Source organism: Rhinolophus ferrumequinum, chromosome 9 (assembly GCF_004115265.2).
Source record: "Rhinolophus ferrumequinum isolate MPI-CBG mRhiFer1 chromosome 9, mRhiFer1_v1.p, whole genome shotgun sequence".
Taxonomy (NCBI): Eukaryota; Metazoa; Chordata; class Mammalia; order Chiroptera; family Rhinolophidae; genus Rhinolophus; species Rhinolophus ferrumequinum.
The window spans coordinates 57,892,747-57,914,220 of record NC_046292.1 but is presented as its reverse complement, the minus strand read 5'-3'; the positions used below and the strand labels follow the sequence as shown (position 1 = coordinate 57,914,220).

At 35.8% G+C, this 21,474-nt stretch overlaps 2 protein-coding genes across 23 annotated transcripts in view; one reads left to right on the top strand and one right to left on the bottom strand.

Moving 5' to 3' along the window:
* Positions 1 to 6,680, bottom strand: part of DNAJB4 (DnaJ heat shock protein family (Hsp40) member B4) — a 34,051-nt gene extending 27,371 nt beyond the window's left edge. The window contains exon 1 of one of the 2 annotated variants that reach the window (XM_033114477.1): positions 6,587 to 6,680. The gene's annotated coding sequence lies outside the window, so the exon portion shown is untranslated. The remainder of the gene's footprint in view (positions 1 to 6,586) is intronic. The other variant, XM_033114476.1, reaches the window with a different exon arrangement.
* A 55-nt stretch (positions 6,681 to 6,735) lies between these two features.
* Positions 6,736 to 21,474, top strand: part of FUBP1 (far upstream element binding protein 1) — a 32,198-nt gene continuing 17,459 nt past the window's right edge. For 6 of the 21 annotated variants that reach the window (XR_004423777.1, XR_004423776.1, XM_033113182.1 and 3 more), the window contains exons 1-15: positions 6,786 to 7,041; positions 13,614 to 13,704; positions 14,545 to 14,607; positions 15,419 to 15,457; positions 15,959 to 15,998; positions 16,518 to 16,570; positions 16,656 to 16,727; positions 16,856 to 16,913; positions 18,773 to 18,935; positions 19,033 to 19,131; positions 19,258 to 19,359; positions 19,608 to 19,710; positions 19,816 to 19,916; positions 20,307 to 20,448; positions 21,270 to 21,430. Coding sequence is in view for 19 of the 21 variants with exons in the window: in XM_033113182.1 (XP_032969073.1) it covers positions 6,922 to 7,041; positions 13,614 to 13,704; positions 14,545 to 14,607; positions 15,419 to 15,457; positions 15,959 to 15,998; positions 16,518 to 16,570; positions 16,656 to 16,727; positions 16,856 to 16,913; positions 18,773 to 18,935; positions 19,033 to 19,131; positions 19,258 to 19,359; positions 19,608 to 19,710; positions 19,816 to 19,916; positions 20,307 to 20,448; positions 21,270 to 21,430 (1,407 nt within the window). In the remaining 2 variants the exon portion in view is untranslated. Of the gene's footprint in view, positions 7,042 to 13,613; positions 13,705 to 14,544; positions 14,608 to 15,418; positions 15,458 to 15,958; positions 15,999 to 16,517; positions 16,571 to 16,655; positions 16,728 to 16,855; positions 16,914 to 18,772; positions 18,936 to 19,032; positions 19,132 to 19,257; positions 19,360 to 19,607; positions 19,711 to 19,815; positions 19,917 to 20,306; positions 20,449 to 21,269; positions 21,431 to 21,474 lie in introns of all 21 variants that reach the window. The other 15 variants (XM_033113198.1, XM_033113199.1, XM_033113193.1 and 12 more) reach the window with 9 other exon arrangements.

Sequence of the window (21,474 nt, the reverse complement as noted above, 5' to 3'; positions counted from 1 at the left end):
GCTTAATTCTACAAACATTTATTAATTGTTTTTGCATAAAAGGGCAGTTTTCAAACTTTGATGAGCATAAGAATCAACTATGATGCTTATTTAAAAAAAAAGTAGGTGTCCCAAAACATGATTCACCAGATCGGGGCAGGTATCCACATTTTTAAAAAGCACCCAAGATGATGCTGGTGGCCCTTGTTTAAGAAATACTTCCCTATCCTAGATCAACAAAAAGTTGATTGGGTTAAAACACAGAAACTGTTTCTAGATCATGAGTTCTCAAGACTATATTCCCATAACAAGAGAACAAACTGCAAGGCATTAAAATAAGCAAAAGTCTGCATGTATATTTCAGTTGTATTTCAGTAGTTCTCAACTGTGGATCAACTTAGGAAGTTTTTATTGATAAGATATTGACCAATTAAATTAGTTTCTGAAAGTGGGGGTTGGGGCTCAGCCTTCACATTTTAAAAAAGGTCAGCCTTCACGTTTAACCAATGCAGACAACCACTGACTTAAGAGATCACTAGAATTGGTTAATCAGGCTAAGTTTCATGAAAAAAGATGATTTTTAATCTGGACCTTTAGTTGGCTAAAAAATTCATGAAAAAGAAAAAGGTAACAGAAGACATGAAAGAACTGATGTATAAATACATAATCCAAGTAGGGAAGAAAAAAACAAACATTTTTTTAACCACAAAGAATAAGAACAGCAGATATATTGTTTTAGATATTTTTGTTTTGAGGCAACATGCAAAATGAGTTTTGGAGGTAGCTGGAATCACAGGTTAGAAAACACATTTGGAAAATAAGTACAGGGCCAATTTAAAGTAAATTCTAAAACCATATATATTATACATATTCTGCAGTTTCATTTTATATTATATTCTGAAGCATTACATTATTAGCTTTACTATAAGTTATTGGAATGCGTGTTGTAGAATTAGCTAGAATCACTCAAGAACTGGGTGGTAGAGGCCAGTTTTTTGAGACAATGCTTTCAGGAATCCCAAATTTTCAACATAGCATTATCCCTACAGTAATGGAAAGCTAAGAGTGTTATGGCTTACCAGCAAGGGAAGGCACCTCTAAACTTTGCTCACTAAATACTGATATTCAATTTCTCATATATTCTATGATGCTGCATTTGATCTCCTATGATCCTTATCAGATGACAGATCCTACTTACAAACCAGCTGCCAACAGATGCATGCAACTAGCCAAACACTCTATATACGTTCAAAGAGGCCCTATGTATAATACAGTAATGAGAGATGTCCATTGTTTCATTACATTTGAAGAAACCTGTAAAGTTGGGAATGGCACTTAAGCAAACCCCTGCCTTCCAACTTCGCGGAAGTGTTCCTAAAGAGACAGAGAAAATTTATCTTATTTTCACAGAGAACCTTTGTCTCAAGCATTGTTCTAAAAGATTAAATTTTAAAAATCTTTATTCAGAATTCTCAGATTAGTCTAATCTGAAAACTCTTAATATGCTTCTTTTCACAAATGGGCTATTTTGTAGAGGAATCCAATATGCAGAAATAGTAGAAACACTGTCATAGGTGCTGTGTAGTAATACAGGGGAAACTGAAAATTAATTAATCCTATCCTAGCTTTGAAGAGGCTTACAATCCAGTGATGTGGACTACAAACACATAAACGTCTTGAATAAAGTATTTGAAAAATACCACTAATCACCAAATACATATGTACACATGTATATATGTACATATCTAAATATATGCATATACACATACACCACAAAGCACTATATACTTTAGATTACTAATTCATCCAATGCAATTAACAATACAGAAACACAGCTTTTATCATGTTACACAACACATGGTTTTTAAATTTTGTACATAATCTATTTTTATTACCTTACATGAAGAGCTGCTTTTCCATGAAGAATTTTGGCCTAAGTCTTGATAAAAACTAATGCAAATACTTAAAATATCCAAGTAAGAAACACTAAGTTGTGAACCACACGCTAGAAATGAGAAAGAGATACATTCATTACTCAACTTTTTATAGATGTCTTCAAGTCAGGCTGCCTGGGTACAAATCACAACTCTAACACTAATATTTGACACTGGGCAAGATAGTTAACTTATCTATAACCCAGCAAAATCAAGATTTTTAGTAGCACCTCTCATTGTGGGAATGAACTAAATACATGTAAAGCACTGAGTGTCCAGTATATAGTGCCAGCTTTTATTAGCTATTACTATGTGTTAGTGTGTGCTATGCAGTAAAGGCACAGCAGATGTAGCCCTTACTGTCATGGATCTTACAGTCTAGAGGGAATTCCAAATAAACAATAAGTGATATTATGGTGTTATTACCATGATATGGTACATGAGAACAAATAGAAATTTCTAAATTTGAGAGTTTCGGACAGGCTTTCTGGAAAAATGGAAGTTACTAGGCAACAGTAAAATGGAAGAGGTGAGAAATGTTTCTGGCAAAGAGAAAAACAGAGGCTCTACAGGTGGGAATGACAAGGAGGGTAAAAGGCTGGATTTAGGGCAAATCAATGGTCATAAGCAATATCCTAGTATTCATCAATCCTCCAACAGCCCTTCAATCAGGACATACCATATAATTTGGCATCCAAATTACAGAAGAATTTTCTAATTGAGGGTGAGATTGATACTCTGGTAACCTCTGAAAGGGAAAACAGAAATCACTGTGTAAACACATAACACTTACTATCCTTTAATGTTGGCTACTTTTCAGAAACAGATTAAATTACCTCCTCTTTTTGTTATGCTGGTAAAAGGAAGAAGTTGTGTGACTTACCAAAGGGCATATGGGTTGGACTTGAATCTAGATCCCCTGGGACCAAGTCCAGAGTCCTTTAAGCTATATATGGGGCTGCCTCCAGTTTCAGACACTGGTCAAATTGTTGTTCTCCACAATGTTCCAAAGTTAAATTTCTGTTAGCAACTTTGTCCTTTAAAATGCAAATATTTCCTGCTTCCATTCATGCCTTAGTCTGAAAGAGAACCCTAGAAACTCAACCAGAAGTGATATAAAAGTCATTAAGACCAATGACCAACCTAATGATCAAACATCCTAACAACATCCTGGACCATTTACTTTAATTTGAAGTGGCCACTTCCCCCCTCATATCTAACCTGAATCTTTTGACTGTTCACTGAGAAAACACAGGCCTGGTTTAGATGACACACAAAGTACAACATGAAGTTATCAGATCCTTCTGGCTAAGAGTTGTTAGGAGATAGGTGAGGCAGTAAGCCCGTACAATTTTGCCCCTCTAAAATGCCTGTTCAAAAAGCCATATAGGACTATTTCTTTAATAGCCATAAATAAGAATCTATGAATATTTCACAAATTTAACAAATCCAAGAGTAAAAAGTTGTGTCAAGAAAGAATCACTCAGTCATTCTGTAACCAGTAAATCAGAAGGTAAAATGAAGAACCTTGCCAGTATATTTAATAGCCCAACTTTTATTATCTTTACTAATCTTTTTATAGTTATTTGGCAAATCTAAATGCTCCTTGCTAGACTTCTATAAGCTCAAAAACACTAAGTTTTGCTTCATCCTGAGGATGAAATATGGATCACCAATTTCTGTGGTAAGAGTGTGATTATAAAATATATTTTGCTGAATATTTAGCCAACTCCTAAAGCACAATATACCAATTTTAGATTAGTTATGATACATCCACTTTTAAGACGACTTACATTGCAAAGGGGAATAAAGTTAGTCAAGAAAAGTCTGATTTCTGGGCCGGCCCGGTGGCTCAGGCGGTTGGAGCTCCATGCTCCTAAGGCGGAAGGCTGCCGGTTCGATTCCCACATGGGCCAGTGCCAGATGGCTCAGTTGGTTGGAACGCAGGCTCTCAACCACAAGGTTGCCAGTACAACTCCCACAAGGGATGGTGGGCTGCGCCCCCTGCAACTAGCAACGGCAACTGGACCTGGAGTTGAGCTGCACCCTCCACAACTAAGATTGAAGGGGCAACAATTTGACTTTGAAAAGTCCTGGAAGTACATACTGTTCCCCAATAAAAAAAAAGAAAGAAAAGTCTGATTTCGTCAGTTACAACGAAAGGCTGGAGAATAACCAGCAAAGTACAAATGGCTTTGAAATTGAGTGGACTCAGAACAAACTCACACGGAGCCTAATCAGAAGTCACTGCTTACAGTTTTGTACAGTTCAGTTCTGTTGCAGGGTCCTGGGTTTTACCAAAACTAAGATTTGAACATAGCTGTTTAATCCAAAAAATTTACAGGACAGAGTACCATGGATTATCCTTTCCTGATTATGCTATATCAGAAGCCAAATTATATGTTTAATAATACCAATTTGCATCTGCATAGCACTTTACAGTTTCTGAAGCGCTCAGAGATATCTCATCCTAGGATAGCAAGGCAGGTCATGATCATTATGTAGATGAGAATCTGAGACAAAGAGACTAAGTCACTTGCCCAATGTCACAAAACCAATGAAAATGTAGAGGCAGATTTTTAAAAATATTCATTCATTCATTCAACAAATATCTAGAATACAAAGAGTCGTGTTAGGGCCTGGTCAATAGTAGGTCCTTGCTCTCCAGTTTATATTCTAATGGAAAAAAGACAATAAGTAAGTGAACACACAGAACGTAAGGTAATTTTAGATAAATGCTATAAAGAGAACATGGTAATGGGATAGAGTGGTTGCAGAATGGCACAACCAGAGGTCAAAGATGGTCTAAGTAGGTGACATCTGAACTGAGGCCTGAATGAAGACAAATCACCCACATGAAAGTCTATAAAGGCATTCTGGGCAGAAGAAAAAGCAGGTATAAAAAGTCCTAGAGGCAGGGAAGATCTTGGACAGCATGGTTGCCAATAGCTGAAGTGGAATGAGGGAGAAGTGTATAGAGACAGCAGCCTGGTTATAGGAAGCCCTCAGGCCATTCACTCCAGGAGATAGGATTCAAAGTGAAATCGAAAAGAACATAGATGAGATGATCTGATTTATGTTTTCATCATTCAAACTGCCATAAGAAGAAAAACTGGATTACTATCAGATAGCACCCTTGAGCTTCAAAAGTACTAGCTAGTAACAGTCTATTCCTTGGAGAACATTCCTGGAGAGTGGATACATGGTGCTTGTTACCTTTGAGACTTTATGTGCATGTATATTATACACTTTCCTGTACAAAATTTCATAATTTTTAGAAAGTAAATTGCAGATGTAAGGGTAGAATCAGAAAAACCACTAGAATGCTACTGTAACAGTCCAGGAATGAGGTGATGGTAACTCAGAAGTAGTGGTTGAAAGTAATGGAAATTGGAATATACTTCAGAAGTATGGTAAATAGGTCTTCCTGATGGATGGAGGCAGGAATCAAGGCTGAGCAGTGGTTCTCAATGTGGGATGATTTTGCCTCCCAGGGGACATCTGTAATGTGTGGAGACATTTTTGGTTGTCATAATTGGTGGGGATATGTTACTGGCCCTTATGAGTAAAGGCCAAGGATGCTGCTAAACACACTACAATGCAGAGTAGCACTGCAAACAAAAGGATTATCTGGCTAAAAAAGTGTTAATGGTGAAGAGGCTGAGAAATCCTGATCTAGACTGATTCCAATTGGTTGCCATCCTAGAATACCCATACTTCCAGGAGAATCTCCTTATTACTACGAAGAGCAGCAATGGGAAAAGTACTCTTTTAGACCTAATTAATAAATCACAAAGTGCCCACGTTGGTAAAGTTCATTTGACTTCATTCTTTGCTACCTAAAAGTAAAGAACTTGGAAAAGTTACTGCGATAGTTTCCTAAAGCATCCTAGTAGGTCTGGAAGTACTATTAATATAGTAAATTACGTGCCACTATGTACTAAGGAAGGTCTGAAGGAAGTCTGAAATTACTTGGTAACTTAAGCAGATAGCAGGAAATACAAAAAAAAATTATTTAGTTGTAAGATGACAATTCAGAACATTACATTTGCATTTTCACAGGTTGGGGCTGGGGGAAAACTATTTCTAAGAAGCTACAAAGTCAATTTTGGTTAAGAAATGGATGTTGTTCTTAATTATAAGGACCTCAATAAAATTGGTCATAGACACAACAGTAGGTTACTAATTCTGGCTAAAACTGAATTTTAGGAAAAATTGCGTTTTTAAAAGGTAAAGAAAGGGGCAGTCATATTGTCATCGCTTCATCTACATTACACAAAAACTTCGACATCACCTCGAAAACTAGGAGGCCTCCAGCCTGAATTCATCCCCACCTGTGATAAAACTCAAAACTCCCACAATCTAGAAGTAAGCTACAGGGGCACTTTACTACCCTGAAAATCTGGCGAGTTCGCGTTACACCCGGCGGACGTTTTCGGGAGCATCACTGCGCGGCGCACCGGCGCGCTTCTCCCGGGCGCACTCCCGGCTGTAGCGCTCAAGACACTGTAGCGTCCTCGTTACGCTAGTGACGTCACCCTCTTCCCTGAATTACCCCCGGAGTAAAATTCACTGACACTGCCTCCTTTAAGCGGCGACCGTTAAGAAACACTACTGCTTTTCTTCAGGCTTTCAGAAACTCGGGCATACCGCGGTCGCTACGCCAATCTTACCCACTACCCGAGGGGAACAGCCGTACAACCTCCACTCAAGAACGCGCGGAGAGAAGGCGCCAAAATAAACCGCAGTCTCGCGCAATCTTAACCACAATTCTCGCGATATCTTCCTGCCTCTCCGTTGTTTTTTTTTCCCTTACAGCTCCACCCACCCACGGCGCCTTGCTTCAACCCATCGCGAGATTTTCTTCTTTCATTCTCCGCCCCTTTACGGCACGATGGTCGCACAAGAATGTGATACAGTCTCGCCGGCCGCCATTTTCTTTCTTTCTTAGCAGTTGGCTGTGAGAAGGTCTCTGCAAAGAAGCGGTAGCGGCCACGGTAGGGTAGACATGGCAGACTATTCAACAGTGCCTCCACCCTCCTCTGGCTCAGCTGGTGGTGGAGGCGGCGGCGGCGGTGGTGGAGGAGTTAACGATGCTTTCAAAGATGCGCTGCAGAGAGCCCGGCAGGTAAGTCTGGATCGCGGGCGGGATCCCCACAGCTCACGGTAATTGGCCGCTGGCTGAGTAGGCCGCTATTTCGCGCATGAGGAAGAGGAAAGAAGTACCCTTCCGGGCTCCGAAATGTGAGGAGACTCACGTTTCCACGTTGGTAATAGCGATTAGAGGCTGGAAGTCGGTTTTGTGTTCTTGCTGTCTAAGCCACTTGGAACCCCAACGCGTGCTACGCAGAGATGGCTTTAGGTCTTTCTGCGGCACTGGCGCTTCTTTCTCCAAGGAGTTCACTTAGCATTTCCTTTTCCTCAGAATGAACTTGCTCCCCCGTGGGGTAAAGCGCGCGTAGTTTTACACAATAGTATGGAAGGTTCTGGTAATGAGTTTGGGAAAGAACTAGTGTCTGTCCACAGGAAAGCCATAGTAAGAGAAGGGATATGTCATTAGAGCAGTCTTTACAGCTTCTAGCTCATTCGAACTCTATTCGCAATTAATCTTTCGGTATCATTCACTTTCACACCTACGAGGAAGAGATTTAAGAGAGCACGAATATCTCGGGTTGGAGTCCTTCCCAATGGCGGGATTTACGTGTCAGTGTTAAACCAGTCCTCCCCCTTATTTCTCAAAATGGCTTCAGGCCCCTTATACCCCAAGTTTCTATTTGAATCTGCCTCTCTGTGCAGAGTCGTAAACTGACCAGACCTCTTTGTATTACGTAGGTGCGTACATTTGCCTTGAAGGCACTTCTTTCACAAACGAAAGCTGTATAAAGCACATGTAGTCCCGGAAATGGAAAGATTTTTTTAATTTCAACCTCATTTTTATTGCATAGTCCCTTAATATAATTATAACTGGAAGATTTATGATGTTGGTATGGACTTCTATGTAAGCAAAAGTAAGAATTTTATTCTCGTTGTGACAAAATGCATAGTAGGTGCTAGACATTTTTAGACTATAGTGTTAAGCGAATGGTAATCAGAAACTCATTTTGTGGTATACTTTAATTACATTAGGAGTTCACTTATTTTTTGCCTTACAGTTGTTAAAAGATTATTTGAGTCAAAATCGATAAAATCTGTAGTGATGTAACAAATCGCTCACGTTTTTATAATATGAACACATTATAAGTAAAGATGTACCTGTACTTGTTTATATTCAGAAATATTCAGGGGAGTCAACAACTAGCTATCATCAATACTAATTCTGTGTTTTTTCACCTAATTTTTATTTATTACTTCTGGAAATGTTTAGAATAGTGACTGAAATATTTAAATAATGACAGGAACTCTAAGTGGGGTTTTATTAAATTGGGTTGGAAGACTCACCTGAATTATTTTTATTCAGCCAGTATATTGAATATGTGCCACACACTATACTTAGATACTGGAGATTTTTGAAATGTGTGAATTGGATTTCTGCCTTCTAGAAAGCTATGATACAGTTAAAGGAACCAAATGCAGATGAATTTTAGTATCTGATTCATGCTGTCAGAGAGGGGTGGACAAAATAAGGGCACCTGTTCTGTAAACATTTTAAGAGTTCTTTTTTGAGTGAGGCGCTACACAACGCCAGGGAGTAAGGTGCCTAACTGCCACAAAGTAAAGGACTGGTATTTTAAGCAAGGCATTAAATAATGAGAGTTTGACCAGTGGAGAAAAGCAGCATGTGCAAAGGTGGGGTTTTTGGAATGATGAGAATCCAGGAGGTGAAGTCACTGGAGGGTAGTAGTAGTGTTGTGTGGGGGAAAGAGGGTGGAAAATGAGGTGAGTGAGAAAAGGTAGAGATACAAAGTCTAAAAGAAGTTGGGTTGCCATACTTTAATTTAAAAACTGAACTTCATTATTAGGCCAAGCTGTAATTTCCTGATTAAGTTGAACTATTTTTTTAATACGGACATTTTCCTCAAACTGTGGAATTTCTTGTACTCTCTTTATATGCCTGCCAATACGTCACTTGCCCTAGTAATGATTCTTTACAGATGTCTTTGATGTAATGATTTGATTGTTTCTTTACAGAATTTGTATTAAATCTGAGGTTCACAAATTTTGCTTTTGAGTTGAATTAGCCCTTCTGATTACATTTGAGGATGCCCCTGTCAGTTGTAGCCTCTTGTCTTACAAGTGGAATGAATATAGAGAAAAGGACTTGGACTGAAGGAACAAGTTAGGTTAATACTTGAACCACTTTCTCCTAAAGGATACTGAATTAAATTTTCCAAATCCCCATTTAACCTTAATTTTTTGTCCAGAGTATTATGCTGTATGCTCTATGGAAGGAAGAGGTATAAGAACAGCTTCTTGCTCTTGAAGTGCTTTGTACCAGTGGGGATGCTATTGGCATTTTTAGCTGGACATTTATTTGTTATGCGGGAAAGCAGAATAAGTGATTGGGATCCCTGCTCCCTACCTAGGAAATGCTAGTAGCATTTACTGTAGTTAATTATTGCCATTTGGTAATTTAGTCTGAATTGCCAAATCTTTTTTCCCCAGAGAATCCTAATAGCTTATTTTTAATGTAAAATTCACAGGTTTTTATAATGCTCTGAGCTAAATCCAGCACAAAAGTACTACATTGCTTCCCTAGTTTAGGGTTTTCAACCTGTACATTTTAGAAATTTATATTTTTGTATTTCAGGTTGTGACTCCAGAGGGTAAGGTTGGGATTATTTGATAAGATCTTTGGTGATCACACTACATACCAAGTTCTGTCTCTGAAAATTGGAAAATTAAAATGTATCTATCTTTTTTCTTTAAGTTATATGAAGATAGAAGTGAATCAGAGGCTGCACCTAGATGACTAGAGTGTTAGATCACAAATTAAGCAAGAATATCAAACTGTCCCTTCTGCTCTAAACAACTAGTAAATTAGTTAAGTACTCTGTTATTCTTAAAATCTCTTCCTTGATAATTATAAAAATGATTCAGACTGCGTTACATTTGAATGCACTGAAAATTTTATAGAATTGCTGACTTTACCCTTAATGCTTTCAATGAAAACTAGTGTTAATAAAATGGTGGCCTAGTAGTATTTCTAGTGTCCTTCACATTTCTGGTGCATGGGAACAGAATTCATCAGGACCTTGCCCATAGTAGGTACTCAGTATTTATTGAATTGAATCAAGAAATAATATTTAATGAATTAAAGTAGCAATAAAATTTTGTTTGGAAAGTAATTATCTTCTTTCAAAATTCATTTCTCAAATGCCTACAGTATGGCTATGTGAGATCTTAGGAATACAAAGAGAAATAGTGTACCTATTTTCCTACAGATAGTTTTTGCAAATAGAATGTAACTACATATATCTTTTTGGCCAGTACAAATAAAAGCCTCTTAAATTTTAAAAATCTCATATTTGAAGTCATGTGGACCCTGCTTTATAGTTGAATTATAGTATGCTGATTTACTCATAATAACTAGCAGTTTACATACTACATGTTAGGCTCTGTGCTAAACCTATCTTGTATAAAGTCATTTAATTCTCAGGACCATCCTGCAATATAAGTATAGAAACTATTATCTTTGTATTGATAAGGTGAATAAGGCACAGAATGCATAGGAAAATTTGGCAAGGACGCAAAGCATTTGAACCAGAATCACAACCCACCTCAAATCACAGTCGTACTCTTAACCCTCAGGAAGCATGTAGTGGACTGAAAATTAGGAGCTACTCGTTTTAGGTATTTAGATAGTTCTGAGAATCACCTTTTGATTTTTCCAAAATCTAAGTCAGGTAGTAAGACTAAATAATCTCTTAAATTTCCTTTGAACTGTTGTAAGAATATTTAATGAAGGTAGGTGAAAAATGCAAAAGCAATGGAAGCATGAAAAATATTTACAAATCTGGGTAGAGCAAGGTCCAAATGGAAAGCTGCAATTATTGTAAATTAAAATCAAAGAACTTGCTTACACTTAATTCTAGTCTAATAAAAACTTTATATAGTTGAAGGTTGGATTTTAGGAATTACTATTTCTCTTAAATTAATCCTCTTTGGAGTGACCTAGGAAATGTATGTCTTCCATTGATCCTGGAGAGTTGATCAAGTCTGTTGATAATATTTTTACTAAAAGCTCTTCTCTGTGTCTTTGTATTAGTTCTGAATTTTGAGATGGTATAACTGGTTCTTGTGCCTGAATGAACCAAGTATCAACTTTCATTTTCATTTGGATAGGTTTAGAACAATTCAAGGGAAATAGGGACATGTATAAATATCTTTTCTCTATGCAGAAGTTCTTGGAGTTCAAGGAGTGCTGTTCTGCAAATTCATAGAGCCTTTATAAAAGCTAACTGCAGAAGGTATTCACAGCCTAAACCGTTTTCCTATCACTAGCATTACTATTTTCTCTGGCCTGAAATACTTAACATCAGTGCCGATCTATGTCTGGCAATGTTTTTAAGTTCCTTAAGGAACGATTCAATGCTAAGTGCTTTAATACTTAAGGATGGAAAAGCAGTTGTTTTCAGGTGTGATAAGGAAATCTTTCAGAAGAGAAACAAAATTTTAATTATAGTTTATACTAGGAATGCCATAATGGCTCAAACCTCTAAAAATCAATCGATGTAATTCATCACACAGGGTACAGAACTTTTTAAATGTCCACATATGACCATCCCAGTAGAAGCAGTGGGATGATTAATTTTATGTGTCACCTTAGCTTTGCCATGGTACCCAGATATTTGGGTATTTATTAAACACTATTTCTGTGAAGGCATTTTTTTCAGATGAGGTTAACATTTAAATCAGTAGATTTTTTTCCTTCAAATAAGTTGATTTTATTTTCAAGAAAAAAAGGTTTTAATTAGGTGATCAAAGATGCAAACAGGGTTTTGAGAAAGTGAAAGTTGATTAAGGGAGGTTTGATTGACCAAAGCTATAGCGTACGGAGTCAGGAAAATAAAATTTTATACCTTTTTCATCAATCTTTTTTATATTTAATCCTAATATGCTTTGCTATGGGTGTTTTCGTGTGCAGATGAGGAAAAGAGAAATCTAGGAAGTACAGTTTGTTTCTGGGAACGGACACACACACACACACACACACACACAGGGTTTAAGACAATTTGCTGAATATCTCTTATTTTCTCTAGTTTCCTGGTTATAATGAAACTTGAGGTAGTTGGTTTAGTTCCACATCAGGACATCTTTGAGGGAATTCCAGTCACCAGAAGTTTGATTTTCCGTTTAATTTTTATCATGGAAAATTTCAGACATACTCAGAATTGAAAGAATAATGTACTGAACTCAAAGCCATTCACCCAGCTTCTGTGATTGTAACCCTTACAGTTATTAGCATGGAACTGTAGAAATTGGGACATATCCACCAGTGACTTAACTATGTAACCTTAGTTAAATTAAATTCTTGGGATTTTTTTCAACTGCAAACTGGATCTCTAAGTACTCTCTACCTCATTGGTGATTGTGATTATTCAGTGACGAAATCAGTATAATTTATACTGTGGAGCTTGGTCTGTTGCTAGCACTCAACACTTAGTTCCATTTCCTTTTTCATAGAAAAATGCAGTAAATGTCCACTAGTTGTGTCCTGCTTGTGACTTGAGGCTGTCATTTATTATTTGATTGTTGTTTAGTCAAGTGCTGGTAATTATTTACCCCACTCCAAAAGTTAAGTCTTTTAGGGTAAAATTACTTAATGGCTCTGTAGCCTGTGGCTTTCTTGGGGGTACAGCTTGCCAGGCTTTCCCCTTTCTTATGTTTCCTTAGAACGAGATTGTCCAATAGAAGTGTAATGCAAGTCACATTTTATTTAATCCAACATGTCTAAAATATTACAATTTCAATGTGCTCAATATAAAAAATTTTGAGATGCTAACATTCTTTATATTAATTCCATGTTTTCAATATTTGTGTATTTATTTTACACTTCAAAGTACTTCTCCAGTTTGGACTAGCCACATTTTAAGTTCTCAGTAACCCCATGTGGCTAGTGTCTGTCCTATTAAGACAGCACAGCCTTACAGTCCCACAGGGTGTTCATGTTCTCTGTGCCCACACACATCTTTCGAAGAGTCGGGGGAGAGCCACAGAAGATAAAATTAAGACCCAGATTTTCTTCAAAGCTATTTGGTCAGTCTTCTAAAGATTCCTAATTGATTACTTCTTTGTTTGTTTATATAGAGATAGAGCAGAAGCTTAATTCCAGATCGTGATTATTTGTTAACTGAAGTTAATGGTAGTAATCGACTATAATTCTAATTTGTCTTTGTATCATTAATCTTTTTATGTGATAAATATTTGATAATATACAGAGGGTGCCAAAAAATGTATACACATTTTAAGAAAGGAAAACTGTATTAAAATTGTAATATTCAATATATACCGATAACAAAAGATGAATACATGAAGTCACGTTTGACTTCTGCAATTACAAGAGGTGCTCAAAGTGGTTACCATCAGCGTCCAGACACATGATGATGGTGAACTACTGCTTGAGCAATGTTGACCAGTGTCCACTTGGGTACATTTTTTTGGCACCCCCGGTATGTATTAGAACTTTATGAGAAAATTGAGTACTGAAGTCATGTAGTAATTATAATGCTATCCTTAATTATGGTGTGTTTGTTTTTTAAGATTGCAGCAAAAATTGGAGGTGATGCTGGTACATCACTGAATTCAAACGACTATGGTTATGGGGGACAAAAAAGACCTTTGGAAGATGGAGGTAAGTTATAGCAATAAGTATTTTAATTGTTTTGCACAGTTTAGTTATAAAGTGATTTTTCAATATTTTTCAAATGTTCTTTTATTGAAACATTACTTTTATCATAAGGTTTCTAAAAGTGTAAGGTTTATATTGGCCTCAAAAGGGGGTAAAAGACGTAGGGAAGGTAGGTAAAATGAGTCAACCAGCCAGTTTCGTCTTAATTAAAAAACATCATTTTCTTTCTTTTAGGATTGTGCCAGATTGACAGTTTGCACAGACAACTTGTTAATATACTGGAAAAAAAATGAAAATACATATAAAATGTTTAGGAGACATTTTACAGGTTTTTCTCATCATACATGAATTAATTTTTATATGTTATATTTTCATTATTTTGCTATTTCGGATTTCACTTTAAAGGTTGAAGTTGATATAGTTTGCTACTCTAGTGTGTTGCAGGTTATACCATTTTTTTTGTTACTTTTTTGTTTGTTTTAGTACCTTGTTTTGTGTTTCAGGTTTAATTCAATGTGGCTTAAAGCTGTAGACTTACAGTGCCTTATGTTTTTAAAAAAACAATTGTTGAAGCTTCTGAACTTAGAAGTTGGCACATGTTTTTGTTTTAGATTTGATGTATGAATTTTGATACAATTTCTTTTTGTCCTTTTATTTTTATTTTTTTTACAAGGAGGGTTCTGAATGAGCCTATAGAATGTATTAGTAGCTTTTGACCAGGGGTACTTGGTTTTATTTAAGTGACTTTCACATTTATAGTGAGGTTTTAATATACAAAAAAAAAAATGAGCTAATGATGCTTCAGATGTTGTATGTAATGTATTCTTTTTATTTTATGTGTAGATGGCTCTTGGACAAGTCCGAGCAGTACAACACACTGGGAGGGAATGCCCTCTCCTTTTAAAGGCAGGAATTTTTATTTATTACCTGTGTTTAGTATGTAAACGTGAAATAAACCAGTGGATTCTTAAATGGACACAAGTATTTCTTGGATTATGTGTCTGAATTTTTGCTGCACAACATTCTGATGTTTGATCATTTAAGTTTGAAGGGGGGAGGAGCATGTAGTACTTTCAGCTATCGGTTGTCTATTCCAAGGTACGCATTGTATTCATCTGTGTAAAGGATGTAGATGAAGGTAGTCATGTAGTTGCTTTGAGTTTTTCTGCCCAAAGTTTATGCCTTGAAATGTTTGGTGAGGAATAATAGAACAGTTTAGATTGAGATTGCCTTGTAATGTGATTTTAAAATTTATTTTGCAAAGCTTTGTGGTCACTGTCAGATACACTCAACTTTTGATATGTCAAATTTTCACATTTTGATAGGTTTTTTTCCTTCCAGTCTTCAGTTCCTACAGTGGGAAGCATCATTAGCCTTTAGCATGTGATATTTTGCTAGTAATGGACCTAAATACTTTGTCTTGTATCATTCTAAAGTGCTTAACATACATTAAGGTCAGTGATTTGATACAGTCAAAAAGACTTTTTGTTAAATGTCTGTGCATTTTTGAACGTGAAGAGAATGAAAGATGTAATTTTTCTTCTTTTCATTTACTAAGAGTTTGGCTGAGTTTTGGCACTTTTGGTTCAAATAACAAACCATACCCTCAGCTATTTCAATAAATGTTTATACTGATACTTATTTTTGCCTGGGCAGGGGGGAACTAAGTCTTGATTGTACTTATTGGCAAAAAATTAAAAGATTCTTAATTTTGCAGATCAACCAGATGCTAAGAAAGTTGCTCCTCAAAATGACTGTAAGTATTTAGTTAAAGGTGGGTTAAAAGCTAAAGTAACTGGATTTTAATCGGGGTTTTGTTCCTATCTTTTGTTGGGTATCTTTGATGTTGGTTGAAGGTTATGAATATTCTTTTAGAATCAATTTCTTTGTAAATATGTACCTCCTATCTTTTATAATCTCCCACTTCAATTATGACCAGGTTTATATTAATAAGATTAGGCTGCAAAATTGTTTTACATTCTGTTTATTTTATAACTGCATTTCTTAATCTATGCTTGCACACCTGAAAAAGGACAGTTTTTTTTCTGTATCTTTGCTAGTAATATCTGCCCTTAATCACTGATTTTTTCGCCCACTATCAATGTTGACTTAAGTATTCAGCATAAAATTTTACTGTCTCCAAGGTGTTGTCTGTGTGTTGGAAAGATTTTAGAATTGCTTGGTAAGCTTGTATTGTTAAATATATGTGAACTTAAGTTAATATTTTTCATTTTATTTTTATTTAATTTTTTGGTAGCTTTTGGGACACAGTTACCACCGATGCATCAGCAGCAAAGGTATAGTGAAATGCTTTTCAAAGAGTACTTTGCAGTTTTAGTTGAACTGTATGTAAAAGCACAACCAAGTTAGTGTATGGTGGATATGTGTCTGCTTTTTTTTGGGGGGGGGGTGGTATATATAGTTCATTTCCTTTACCTTAAGGTGATACAGAATGATCATTTTTCTTTTTGAGTGATATATACTTTTCATTTGGAAGGATGGGTGGAATTAGCCACGTTTTAGAACTAAGGTGAATTAAAATAACTTCTTTGCAGCTCATGCCTTCAGACTGTTCCATCAACCATGCCCTCCTCACCTGATGTATGTCCCCTTAATTAAGTTTCTGGCTTTACTTAAGCCATGTTTTGACTAAACATGTGCTACATAAGCCATATTTTGACTAAACGTGTGCCTGGAAACCTAGTTTAAGCCATTAGGAGCCATTAGACTTCTATTTTATCAGTAGAGTACCTTTTATATGTGAACAAATTATCTTTCTTAGAAGGAAAATGTTAGTTTCTGTTCTTTCTTATTAGCAGGTCTGTAATTACTGAAGAATACAAAGTTCCAGATGGAATGGTTGGATTTAGTAAGTAACCTAATTTTTAAAGCTTTAAACATATAATCAAAACATACTTTACAATCTTTCATCAATAATTTTTTTTTCTTACTAGTAATTGGCAGAGGAGGTGAACAGATCTCACGCATACAGCAGGAATCTGGATGCAAAATACAGATCGCTCCTGGTAATGCTATTCTTGCTATTTTCATACTGACTAGAAAAGTAGCATATTTTTTTAAGTCACTAGTCAAAATGATGGTATCTGTTAATCTTTTGTTGGCCTTAAACTTTTTTGTTTGTTTTATATTGTAGACAGTGGTGGCCTTCCAGAAAGGTCTTGTATGTTAACTGGAACACCTGAGTCTGTCCAGTAAGTATGGAAATCGTGCCTAAGCCAGCCCCTTCTATTTGCTGAAGGACATTGCCCCTGCAATTGAATCAACTTTCTCTATTAATTTCCCCTTCTTTTCTAGATAATTTCTAATCGCATACATGCATAAAAATCGATCCATCTTAACCAAAACCATCCTTGAACCCCATATTTCTATTTCTCGGCTCCCTTTTACAACAAAACTCCTTTAAAAAGAGATAGCTCTACTCGTTATATCATCTGCCTGTTTTCATTTTGTCTTCAACTTGCACCTATCAGGTTTTTGTTCTCACTGTTCCATTGAAATTGCTTTTCAAGATCACGACAGTCCTCCACTTTATTCATCCTGTCAACATTGTTTGACACTGTGTACCGCTTGCCTAGAGACACCCACCTACCTGGCTGCTCTTTCTCAGTCTTTCTTGGTTGTTCAGCCTTATCTTCCTGGCCTCTCAACGTGAAAGTGCCACAAAATTCAGCTCTGTTATGATATAGCTACACATATTCTTTAGATGATTTCGTTTACTCTATTGAACTTAACATATAGCTTTATGTGCTATAGATTTTATGTACTCCTAAATTTTTATCTTCAGCCTTGACCTCTTCGTAAATTTCAGACTCATTCAACTGCTCAGTACCTCCACTTGAATGTCTATAAACATCTCAAACTTTAGATTGTTAAAAACAGAGTAGTTGTTTTCCATCCCATTCCCAGCCTGCTTCTATTTTACTCATCTTATTCATCACATCTCAGTGTATGGCAAGTCTGTTTTAATACTTTATCTTTCTCTTATGCCTCATTTTTCTCTTATGCCGCAATTATCTATAAGCAAGTCTTGTTCATTTTTTCTTCATAATTTATTTGGAATCCAGCCTCTTCTTGCCACCTTCTATATTATCACCTTATCTGTGATGCCATTAACCTATATTATAACATGTCTCCATTCTTTTTACCTTGTTCGACAATAGTCTATTCTTATAATAGTATAGCCATAGTGATCCTTTTAAAATGTGGATCAGTTCATAACACTACTTTGCTCAAAGTTCTCTAATGCTTCCTGATTTAGAGTAAAAGTCAGTGTCTTTATGATGGCCTACTTTCCTGCCATCTTTCTCACTTCATTTTTTACCATTCTCCCAACTCACTCTTGTAGTCTCTCATGTAACATCTTTTCTATTCTTTCAGCACTCCAAGCATGTTCTTATTTGAGTCCTTTGCATTTTCTATTCTCTGGAACATTTTACCCCAGGTATTTTCATTTCCCTCCCCCACTACTTCAGGTCTTGGCTCAATTGTCTCTTTACAAATAAGGTCTCCTATATCTATTTTGCATAAAATTGCACACCTCCACACACATACACACGTTCTGTCATCATTATTATGCTTTGATTTTCTTTATAGCACTTCCCAAATGACATGTAATTTATTTAACATGTTATTTTTACATATTTAATGAAGTTAAGCCATGCCAGCAGAAACCCTGTGTGTTTTGTTCAGTGCTATAAACCCATTACCTAGAATAGTACTTAGCATATAGTTGACATTTAAGTATTTGTTGAATGAATAAATTTTAACATTTAAGTGACCAAAGTGATGGTTTAAAAACATAAATCCATCGTTTAGTTCTTAATCAGCTTCATTCTGAGATAATTTTAGAAGTAGAGTTTACTTTTTGGAAATGTTGGATTATTCTCAAAAATATTAAAAATTAAATACCAATAAAATTTATGGAATTAAAATTCAGCTTTAAGCCACCTAAACTGGAATTGGACAGGGTACCGGATTATATTTTGTATTTCTCTATATGGATGAGTTTTTGGGTATGCTGCAACTTACTTGACTATTGATTTGTTAACAGATCAGCAAAACGGTTACTGGACCAGATTGTTGAAAAAGGAAGACCAGCCCCTGGCTTCCATCATGGTGATGGACCAGGAAATGCAGTTCAAGAAATAATGATTCCAGCCAGCAAGGCAGGATTAGTTATTGGAAAGGGGGGAGAGACTATTAAACAACTTCAGGTATTATTATTTGTAAAATGATTATTTTTCATTGGTTTTGAAGCCAGTTCCTTTCTGTTCTCCTTTTGTTAATACGTATGGTTTTTATGATTAACAGGAGAGGGCTGGAGTTAAAATGGTTATGATTCAAGATGGACCTCAGAACACCGGTGCTGACAAACCTCTTAGAATTACAGGAGACCCATACAAAGTTCAAGTAAACTTAAGTTTATATTTTACAAAGAAGGATTTGGGGTGGGTGGCAGAATGAGCAAAATATTCATGAATAATTACGGTGTTTTGAGACATGCTTTCTAAATTGGGTAATTTTTTTCTACTTTAGCAAGCCAAGGAAATGGTGTTAGAGTTAATTCGTGATCAAGGTGGTTTCAGAGAAGTTCGAAATGAGTATGGGTCCAGAATAGGAGGAAATGAAGGAATAGATGTAAGTAAGAAATGGTTGTATGCTAATTAATCCATAATATAAAAATAAATGTTTTTTCTGTTTTGTGTTCCATAGCCTTCTCTGACGTTGTATATTCTTTTCCCCCCCACTTTCCACCTTAGAATACAATAGTATATTATGAATCTTGTTATCTTTTCTGATGTAAACCATGCTATGTATACTTTTATGATTTGAGGCAGATTGATTTTCAGGAAACGGCTCCCTTAATACTTATCTTCTTTGCATAGGTCCCCATTCCAAGATTTGCTGTTGGCATTGTAATAGGAAGAAATGGAGAGATGATTAAAAAAATACAAAATGATGCTGGTGTTCGAATTCAATTTAAGCCAGGTGAGTACATACATTTAATTTTCTAAGTATTAGTAGTAATTACTTTTGACTCTGACACCTTTAATGCTAAATTAATTCAGTTTGTTTCTTTCTTTGTTTTTGAAGATGATGGAACAACACCTGATAGAATAGCACAAATAACAGGACCTCCAGACCGATGTCAGCATGCTGCAGAAATTATTACAGACCTTCTTCGAAGTGTTCAGGTTCGATCGAACGCTAATACTTTCTTTGTTTTGTTTTAATTAAAAAAATTTTATTTCACTAAATCTGAAAATGTACCACCCTTTATATCAGAAGCTGTTTGATAGTAGTTTATTAATAACTAGAAAGTTTTAAATTGCTTTAAGGTAGACATCTTGGAGCAAGAAGGCAGCTACGTAAGTGTACTACCTTATTTACTCCAATATCAAAAGAATAAATGGTTGTTATTACTGGTTGATTTTTTTAGGGGGGCCAAGTCATCTTTTAGCTTCTCTAAATATCTGATTTAGGAAAATTAAAGTTGAGGAAACTAGACATGTAATAATTTTATTGTGGAAAGAAGAGTATATTTCTATACTGACTTTGTTTCTTCTTGTCTTTCCCCTGTTTAGGCTGGTAATCCTGGTGGACCTGGACCTGGTGGTCGAGGAAGAGGTAGAGGTCAAGGCAACTGGAACATGGGACCACCTGGTGGACTACAGGAATTTAATTTCATTGTACCAACTGGGAAAACTGGATTAATAATAGGAAAAGGCATGTCTTTTAAACTCTTAATGTTTTAAAGTGGGATTAAAAATTCAACATATCACCAAATTTTTCTGGATGCTATTTCTGCTGTTATTGTAAATAAGTAACAGGTATTTTTTTCCCTGGGCTGTATTTTAGTAGAAAAGTGTTCTTAATGTTAAACATCAATGAAGGACCTTATATATACTTAAAAGAGGAGGTTTGCATCACATTGGCTTCTAGAGAAAGGGCCCAACAGTTTAATTATTAGTGTAAGAAACTTTTCTTTTGACCCAAAAGTGGTTTGGGTATTTTTTGTTTACTTTCTTTTTTCCTGATTCACATGTTTTTCTAATTTCAAATTTTGTGATAAATTATAGTCCATTTTAAGATTGGGTACAGAATACTGTTATGCCTTAAAATTTAAATATATTTTAAGAGAAGCATAAAATGCTTTATATAATTTGATTTAAAGGGTAGAATAAGTGGAAAATCCTAATAAAATATTGGCAGGTGGAATGATGGTGAAAACTTTTAATGGCCCATTTAATTGCGACCATTTTCTCTTTTTTTTAGTTTATTGAGGTGATATTAATATAAATATGTATGCAATGTAATAATTCAATATCTGTATATTCTATTGCATGCTCTATACTCAAAGTCTAGTTTTCTTTCGTTACTATATATTTGACTCCCTTTGCCCAATTTGCCTTCCCCCCACCAGTTACTATTATTCTGTTTGTATCTATGAGTTTTTGTTTTGTTAATTCAATTATTACTTTCATTTTATTTTAAGTAGCTCTTGTATCCTCTAAATCTTGAAAGAAATTACTGTGGTTTGATTTTAGGAGGTGAAACCATAAAAAGCATAAGCCAACAATCTGGTGCAAGAATAGAACTTCAGAGAAATCCCCCACCCAATGCAGATCCTAATATGAAGTTATTTACAATTCGTGGCACTCCACAGCAAATAGACTATGCTCGTCAACTCATAGAAGAAAAGATTGGTGTGAGTGTGCTTTAAATTTCAATTCATAGCATAGTCCTTGTTAG